At 52.0% G+C, this 9346-nt stretch overlaps 1 protein-coding gene across 1 annotated transcript in view; it reads left to right on the top strand.

Annotated features, from left to right (window-relative positions):
- MOG (myelin oligodendrocyte glycoprotein) overlaps window positions 1–8982 on the top strand; it is a 12489-nt gene extending 3507 nt beyond the window's left edge. The window contains exons 2-7 of the mRNA XM_015560912.1: window positions 5765–5878; window positions 7028–7048; window positions 7370–7390; window positions 7974–8090; window positions 8315–8335; window positions 8674–8982. Of these exons, the coding sequence (XP_015416398.1) occupies window positions 5765–5878; window positions 7028–7048; window positions 7370–7390; window positions 7974–8090; window positions 8315–8335; window positions 8674–8687 (308 nt within the window). The 3' untranslated portion in view covers window positions 8688–8982. The remainder of the gene's footprint in view (window positions 1–5764; window positions 5879–7027; window positions 7049–7369; window positions 7391–7973; window positions 8091–8314; window positions 8336–8673) is intronic.
- Window positions 8983–9346: the final 364 nt, after the last annotated feature.

The following is a 9346-nucleotide window of genomic DNA, read 5'->3' on the forward strand; positions in this document are numbered from 1 at the left end:
TGTGTCTGCAGTGGGAGAACTTCTGTGCTGAAGACACCCTTCTGGGGCAAGACTTGCTTCAGTGGGGCTTTGGTGCTCACTGAGTCTGCCCCCTGAGTGTGTCGCTTATGGATCTGAGGAGTTGTAATCTGGATGGTCCCACTCTGACCACTGCGTACACTGGCTCTTAGATATAAGGAGGTGCTAATTTAGCCTCTGCCTGAGGCTACCCAGCAGGAGCTATGGAGAGTTCTTCAGATTCCTCTTCCTTGTTTGGGGTTTGGAGGTGCCCAGATGAGGCCCAGCTGTGAAGCAGTGCAAGCTGATGTGGGGCCTTGGGCCTTCTTTTGGAAGTTCTGGGTCTCTCTGGCCCAGCTGCAGTTTGTTAGGTAATTTTCAGATTGCAAAGGGCCAGGCCTTCCATATGCCAAAGCTTCTGCTCACAGCTTGGGTGGGGCGGGGTCTCAGGGGATCAACAGGGCGGAGCAAGCAGCTGTGGCTGTTCCTCAGTCCTACCCTAAGAGGCCCCGCATCTCAGTGTCCCCGTAATTGCTGCATTCACCTCTGAGAGAAAGCCGCCCTCGAGTTCGGACTGATGCCAGACAGTCCAGTTTCTCCCCGTATGAGTCTGGGTCCCCAGAGACTCACCCAGGACTGGAGTCAGGGCCATTGGGAACTTGTGACTCCATCCTGATTGAAAAAGACAACCACGTCCTCAGTTGCCAGCCCTTTCCACGTGCGCCTCCGTACCTCTGCACTTTGCTTCCACGCCTCCTCTGAGTCTCAGTGTACTTTTCTCTTTCCTTCTAGTTGTAGAATTTCCACTCCGCCAGCCTTCCTGTGGTTCTGGATGATGTCCATTTTGTCTTTTAGTTGTAGTTTTGAAGTGGTTGTGCAAGGCAGCAATTTCCGGTGTTTACTGATGCCGCCATCTTGGTTTCTCCTCCGACTTTTCTTTCTTTTTAAAATATATTTGTATTGATGTCAGAGAGGAAGGGAGAGAGAGAGAGAGAGAAACATCCGTGATGAGAGAATCGTGGATCGGCTGCCCCCTGCGTGCCCCCACTGGCTGAACTGGCTTGTGCCCTGACCGGAATCGAACCCTGACCCTTGGTCCAGGCTCAGCCGCTGAGCCCGGGACCTGTAGCTTTCGTCATCCTCGGGCCAGAGATGAGCGCCTTCAACCCCACATCGCCCTCCCGGGCGTCGCTTCCTCAGGCACACCTAATCCTCAGGGCCTGCTGCTCATTCAGACCGGAGCACCCAGAGCAGCCAGCCCACAGCATGCAAGCGCCTGGCTCAGCGGTGCTCCTCATCTGGGAGCACCTGCGGCCAGTGAAGGGCTGTTTGGGCGATGGCAGATGGCTTGGAGGCATTCCGCAAGTACTGCTGAGTGATGAAAGCAAGCTACACTTGCCTGGCCGGGTGCACAGTGGTTAGAGCGTTGGCCTGCAGACCAGAAGCTCTCCGGTTCCACCCCAGGTCAAGGACATGTACCTCCCTGCAGGTTCCTAGCCTAGGCAGGGGCACATGTGGGCGGCCACCAATTCATGAGTCTCTCTCATACAATGTTTCTCTCTCTCTCCCCTTCCTTCCTCCCTCCCACTCTCTCTAGAAATCAAAAATTAGTATCATATTATTTCTGATTTTAGTAATACAGTCCTTCTGATATTTAGAAGTAAAGGTAACACCATTATATTATATTCTATAAAAAAAGGAATGCACAATATGTCACTTTTGTACAGAGAAAGCATAATATGCCTTCTACTTAGCTGATTATATTGACATGTTACTGAACATAATACCCTCTAGATCAGCGGTTCTCAATCTGTGGGTCGCGACCACTTTGGGGGTCAAATGACCCTTTTATAGGGGTCACCTAAGACCATCGGAAAACACATATATAATTACATATTGTTTTTGTGATTAATCACTATGCTTTAATTATGTTCAATTTGTAACAATGAAATTGGGGGTCACCACAACATGAGGAACTGTATTTAAGGGTCGCGGCATTAGGAAGGTTGAGAACCACTGTCCTAGAAGATAATATGAATAATCTGAAAGTTAATCAAAGTGTGCAAGGGGACTTTTTTCCTTCTTGTTGCTTTGGGATTATCTCCTGTTTGTTTGTTTGTTATAAACAAGGGGATCATTCTTAAAAGAGTCAAATTGACCAAATCCTATTACAATGAAAAGTTGATGTGTTTGTGGTGTTTTATTAGGTGAGAAACGTTATTGAAAAATATATTCCAGCCCTGGCCGGTTTGGCTCAGTGGATAGAGCATCAACCTGCAGACTGAGGGGTCCTGGTTTGATTCCAGTCAAGGGCACATGGCCAGGTTGCGGGCTCGATCCCCAATAGGAGTGTGCAGGAGGCAGCTGATCAATGATTCTCTCGCATCATTGATGTTTCTATCTTTCTCTCCCCTCTTCCTTCCTCCTGAAATCAATAAAAATATGTTAAAATATATATTTCAGCATAGTTGAAGTGAGTAAACTGACAAAACAAATGTCTGAATATGTCACCTGGAGTGTTTACTTCCCTACTCCCTTCTCCAGAATTTCATTTTCAGTATGTTTTATGTGATGAATGACAAGTCACTCATTTTTTTTTTCAAATCCCAGGATGGTTAGATGTGGGCAAGATGAAGTGGATGAAAGGGAAGCTTTGAAAATTATTTTTTTAATTGATCTTTAGAGAGAGAGAGGAAGGGAGAGAGAAACATTGATTTGTTGTTCTACTTATTTCTGCATTTATTGGTTGCTTCTTGTATGTTTCCTGACTAAGGATCAAATCTACAACCTTAGGGTAGCTGGACAATGTTCTAACCACTGAGCTGCTGGCCAAGGAGAAAATTAATTGCTATTTAAGCGAAGGACAAAAATGTTGTGAGGGTGGGAGCCTCCTTTCCCCCCTCCTCCTCCCCACCTGTGGTGAAACACCAGCCAACCGGCCAGACAATAGCCCACTGCAGGCCGGGGCCAGGGATGGCACTGTGTGCGGATAACAGAGCGCTATTCTAGGGGTGGCTGCGGGAGGTGGAGATAGCTGTGTCACAGGATGGTCTTCAGACAGCATTTGTTGTACAAAAAAAGTCACCTCAAAATGAAAACTGCCTCAGGGAAGGAAGCTTCCCTCTGGATTGGGTTCCACATTCCAACCTCTTCCTCCTTCGAGTTTACAGCTGAGCCAGCGCCCGCCTAGTCCGGGAGCCAGGAAGCTGGGCGAGGTTAGGGCTCCAGGCAGTGCTATGCCGGTGCAGGTCTCAGATGCCCTCACCTCCGCCACAGTTGGTTGTCTCTCTGACCTTATTCTTTCCTTGTCATTTCTGTGATTTTAGTAATAGTTGTCTCTAATCCTTTCTTTAAACTCATCATTATGAAACCTTAAAATGTATACAGAGGTAGAGAGGATAACGGTAATGAGCCTCCAAGGACCCATCACTACCTGCAATAGTTATGACCAAAGGCAAATTGCTCCACCTGACCCCTCCTTACCCCCTTCCGACTGAGTGCCCGAGGCAAGTCCTAGGCTGCAGTATCATTTCATTGCTAAATCCTTAAGGATGTGTCATTCAAGTGTAAGAAAGCTGGAGGAGGTGGCGGAGGTAGGAGAGAGTAAAGGCGGGACAAACCGTTCTGGGAGGAGCCCTGACCCGGTAGCTCAGCTGGTTGGAGCATCGTCCAGATGTGCCAAGGCCAAGGGCTTGGTCCCCAGTCAGAGCACATACAAGAAGCAAACAATGATGCATAGACAAGCGCAACAGCAAACCAGTACTTCTCTCCTCCCTCCTTTCTCTCTAAAATCAATCAATACATTTTAAAATGGTGATGGAAGGAGACTTGACTTTGGATGGTGAAGCCACAATGCAGTATACACACGATGTATTAGAGAGCTGTACACTTGAAACCTATGTTTTATTGACCAATGTCACCCCAATAAATTCAATGATCACATTTTTAAAAATTAACAAAAATTCCTTAAAGTCATCAATGCCCAGTCTGTGTTCAAATTTTCCTGATCGTTTCATAAGTATATTTGTACAACTGGTTTGTTTGGCTTGAACCAAACACGATCCACACATGGGTGTTTGTGCTGTAGTGTTTCCCTCGATCTAGATCTTGCCGACTTCGTCCCTTGCTGTGTAGCAGGGTGCTCCGTCCCCTGCACTCCTGTTGGCTGACGGGTTAAACGCGCAGTCACCTGCCAGGCACACTCCTGGGAGCGCCGTCCCTGCTGTTCCCATCAGCAGGTCCACAGGCCTTCTGCTCTCTCGGTTACAAAGAAAAAGCTGAACTGTGAGCTTGGCAGCCATGCTCTGTCGGTGCCCAGATAAGAACCTCAAAGTGGACTTTGCTGTATCTTCTTCTACGGTTGTATTTAAATCTACGAACCCCTCCTGACCCATTTATTTATTTTTTAGATGAACTTCTTTATTATTGATTTGAGAGAGAGGAAGAGAAAGAGAAACATCGATTTGTTGCTCCACTGCGTCATGCATTCATTGATTGTTTCTTGTATATGCCCTGACTGGATATCGAACCCGCAACCTTGGTGTGTGTGGATGAGCTAGTGGGCCAGGGCCCTCCTGACCAGTTTAATGTTGCTTGTTGTGACTTGATTCCTAACGAGAATGGCAGTGTCTTCACCCAGCCCTCTAAAGCAGAGAACAAGGTACGGGCTGGCGGAAGCATGGCACATTGAGCCTGGACAGGCAGCGCGTGGGCACTGCCCAGCAGACTCTAGAATGGGAAAGCGGTGGAACCAGAGCGCTGAGTCCCTCCCTCCCTCCGCTCCCCTCCACACGCTCAGGCACAAGTCCTGTGGGTCCTCCTGTCTCCAAGCTCCAGAAAAGGAATTCCTAAGCCGCGTGCGATGGAGCCCTCCGGCAGCCTGGGCAGGTGATGGCCCTTCTCGGAGGACGACTTAAATGCATAAAACAAAACACATCAGCCCTGAAACAGTGAACAACATACAGGATATGGGATGGCCCTGATAATGAGTGTAATTTCAAACTAATGAGGGACATAAGTGATACTTTGAGATTTCTGCAACAACTCCATATGACATGAAGGCATTTGTGGTTTTTATTGATGACAAAGTCACAGGTTCTGCGTGTATTGCTTACAAACATAATAGAAAGAAACACTACATTTGGTTTCAGCGTTACTGACAATACAAACGTATCCTTTTCCCTATGTGAGTTCACAGCCCTTTGAACTTCTCCACCTCCATCATGGCCCGGTGCCAGCTCCTGTCCTTTTCATTGTCCCCACTACCATGACCTCTGAACTGCCCACCCGACTCTCCTCTGCTCTGTGGTGTCAGCTCAGGTCTGTCCCTGAGGGGCGGGCCCTCCGCCACCCTGGCGGCCTCAGCATCCCTTAGCAGCTAAGGCTTAGCTGGTTCTCAAAACTCCCCAAGATTAGCCCAACCTGCAGCCTTGAGTGCTGCTGTTCCAAGCTCTAGCCTCTCCTTCAAGACTAAGCTCAGGTGTCAATTCTGTGCTGCCTTCTCTGAGCCTCAGTTATGTTCATTGCCTCACTCACCTCACTGTGGAGTGGGCAGCCTGGTGCGGGGTGCCAGCTGGCTGGCCTGTGCTCCCTCCAGATCCTCCCTCTGGGTGGGCCTGTGCTCCCTCCAGATCCTCCCTCTGGGTGGGCCTGTGCTCCCTCCAGATCCTCCCACTGAGTGGGCCTGTGCTCCCTGCAGATCCTCCCTCTGGGTGGGCCTGTGCTCCCTGCAGATCTTCCCACTGAGTGGGCCTGTGCTCTCTTCCAGATCCCTTCCATTGGGTGGGGCCCGGCGCGCTGGCCGGCCTGGCGGTGCTGCCCTTGCTCCTGCTGCAGCTGGTGGCCGGCCTGCTCTTCCTGGGCCTGCAGCGCAGGCTGAGAGGTACGCCCGGCACAGTGCCTTCCCAGCATGAGCCATGAGCCGGCTCCCAGCGCTTCCTTCCCATGCTCCTGGGTCCAGAACCCCGCGCCAGGCTCACGCAGCAGAGCGCTTGTCAGGCCGCAGACCCAGGCACCCTGAGGTGGGCTTGCAGATGAGGCAGCCGAGGCAGGAGCGGGTCCACGTGCCTGGAAGCCTGTGCGGGGAGCTCAACCCGAGCCGTGCTGGGCCCCGGCCCAGGGAGCATTCACACGCAGGGAATGAGCTTGGGTGGCGCAAGGCTGGGCTCTTAAGGGGAATACAAACACGCAGCAGGCATTCAAAACCCCCGTCCTCCATCTCCATGCAACGCCAAGGACTGGGTTTTGCCGGAAATGGAGCTCCGCGTTTGCGCCCACACTGTCCATCCCTGCCCCGCCAAGAGGATGGCAGCGAGAAGGGCTTTGCGGGGAGTGGGTGTTGGCGGCATAAAGAATGGGGCTTTTTCTCTCCTTGAATTCATCCCCCATTAGCAAGGCCTTAAGTCCACAGGCTGAGCAGAAAGAACCTGATGGGTCCGCGGGCCTGCGTCCGCTCCGCTGCCCCTCCCGGCTGTGGGCCCCACCCGTCAGGCAGAGCCAGCGCCCTCCCCTCAGTTGTAAGGAGGGACTAAGGGGTAATGTTATGTGAAGCGCCCGGTGCAGCAGCTCCTCCGCTGTGTTCAGTCCCTCCCTTCCTGTCAGACGGCCGCGGCTTTACGTCCACACAGTGGCCCCAGCGGGTGGGGAGGCCTGTGAACTGACAGGGCCAAGCCGGGCGGAACAGGGGACAGTGATCAAATCTTGTTGGCCTGGGGCTTTGCTGTCCACCGAGGTTCCCCACATTCTTTATCCCAGTTTAATTGTTTTATTGCTTAAAGTATCACACAGTGTTATATATGTCTTCTTTTTTTTTCTCCCCTTGACCCTCCCCTAGCCTCCCATGTGCCCCAGTGTCTTGTGTCCATTGGTTATGCTCGTATGCGTGCATACAAGTCCTTTGGTTGATTTTTAATCCAGACAACAGCCAAGTAAAGAGCCGGGCTCTCCGCTCCAAGCCCAGCGGCTCTTCCCACCAGAGCAGGCCGGTGTGCGCCAGCCCAGGGACTGATTGTGTTGCCTTTTTCCATTTTAGGAAAACTTCGAGCAGAGATAGGTGAGTTTCACTTACCTTCCCTCCTCCTCCTCCCCACCCTTCTGGTTTTGGCCTCACCAAAATGGTCGCTCTCTCAGAACATCTTTGCCAATCCCCGAGTTCCCTTTAAAACTCCCAAAGCAGCCCAAACTGACAGAACATTCATTCCTCTTGCTGCTGTGAGCCAGGATAGGCACCAACTTGCAGCTTCCCTCCCTCCGTCTGTCTGTCGGGTGTCACTGTCAGGTAGAAAGAACTTTAGGTGATTTAAAAAACACAGGCCCAGAGGAGGCAGTGTGGCCTCGCAAGCCTTCTAAGTGCCTCTCCCTCTGTTCTTTTCAGAGAGCCTTCACAGGACCTTTGGTAAGTGCTGGGGTACAGGCCCTGGGTCAGCTATGTCCCCCGGCCCAGGCACCTGGCCAGGGCAGGACCCTGGCTCCAATGGGTTTCCTCTGCCTTTTCTTTGAATAAGCACCTGCACCTGGGACAGGTGAGATGGCTGCGAGTGCGGGCACTTGCGCTGAGGCACTGCTGCTCGCTCTGCAGGGCTCACACCACATGCTCATCATCCTCTTCTCAGGAAGCAGAGGGGGGCAAATGGGACCTTTGCACAAATACTCGCTGTCTAGCGGGGAAGTGCCACCCTTACATGAAGTAACTGGAGAACCAAGGACACGTGTCACCAGCTGAACTCACGCGGTGGCGTGTTTCTGAGTACAGGAGTACAACTACATGACTAACCCCGGGGGGCTTCTTGGAGGAAGAGTGAAGATACCATGCCCCACTAAAATGCTGTTCAGGTCCAATTATGTCATTTCAAAATATTGATAAACATAAGCAGTATTTTGAGACTTCTGCAACATGTTAAGAAACCCCATACAATATGGGGGGGTGCGTGGGCATGGGGAGCCCCATTAACCCTGTTTGTTCTTGGTGGACAATTCAGATCCTCACTTTCTGAGGGTGCCCTGCTGGAAGGTGACCCTGTTTGTCATTGTGCCGGTGCTCGGACCCCTGGCCGCCTTGGTCATCTGCTACAACTGGCTGCACCGAAGACTAGCAGGTGCAGGGGTGGGGTGCACACAGGGCCACGGAGCAGGGGGTGGAAAGATGAACCAGGGCTCCAGATGCTGGGGTCTCCCTCTCTGTCCCCAGGGCCAGCCAGGCTCCTCAGGGAATCCGTGGGTCCCATAGTGGAAAGGGGGTGCGTCCCTGCAGATCTGCACAGGGAGGCGCGGGCGGGAGCTTGTCACCTCCAACCAGTCACCTACTTCTCTTTGTTTTCAGGGCAATTTCTTGAAGAACTAAGTAAGTTCTTTCCTCCTTCGTCTAAGCTGAAAACAAAAAAAACAACAGGAAAGCAGCAAAAGAGTGGGGCCATGAGGCATGGAAAGGCCAGAGGAAAGGGGGGCTGGGCTGCACGGGTGAGGGCACTCTGTGAGGTAGCAGCCGTCTTGCCAGCTGGACAGGTGGCAGGGAAGGAAGTGGGCCCACCCCTTCCCCTTCCGAGGGCAGCTGCCTGCCTCAGCCCAAGGCCTCAGAGACAGGCCCAGGCGGGGTGGCACAGAGGGCCTTTCCTCTCCCGGGTTAGATGGTTTCATGGAAGAAACTACTGACAGATTTTTCAAGTTGTTTTCTTCTCCTAGGAAACCCCTTCTGAGTGAAGGTGCGCGCTGGCAGAAGTGGAGGAGAGCCTGGCTGGGCCAAGGGTTGGTCCTGGGGTGTTGCATCCATCGAGGCCTCTTGGCTGTGGGCACCTTCCAACTTGCACTTCCAGGAACGCTCTAAACTCCAAATAGGATTGATTTCTTTTTTTGTTTGTTTGTTAATTTTTTTTTAAGGAAAGGAGAAACGTCATTTGTTGTTCCACCTTATCTACACACCCATTTGTTTTTCTTCTGTCATCTACTTTTTCCCAGCTGTCTTTCCTGTTTTTGTACCTACGTCTTTCTTTTTAAAAATATATATATGTATATATAGTGCCCTTGACCGGAATTGAACCCGGGACCCTTCAGTCTGCAGGCCGACGCTCTATCCACTGAGCCAAACCAGCCAGGGCTGTACCTACATCTTTCCACCTCCTGCCTCCCACCCGGAAGTCCGCAGGCACTGGGCCTCAGAGGGCACCTGTGCTGCACCAGCGCCCCGGGGCCTCTGACTCTCCCCTGCCCCCCAGCATGCCGACCTGCAATGACCTGTCCCAGCGGCGGAGTGGAGGGTGGAAGGGAAGGAACATGAGTCCAAAACAGCAAAGAGCAGAGGGCGCGGCAGAGGGAGGACGCAGGGAGAGAGCCAGCGCCTGGCGGAGCTCCGCCCAGC

Source organism: Myotis davidii, unplaced genomic scaffold (assembly GCF_000327345.1).
Source record: "Myotis davidii unplaced genomic scaffold, ASM32734v1 scaffold2336, whole genome shotgun sequence".
NCBI classification, from domain to species: Eukaryota; Metazoa; Chordata; class Mammalia; order Chiroptera; family Vespertilionidae; genus Myotis; species Myotis davidii.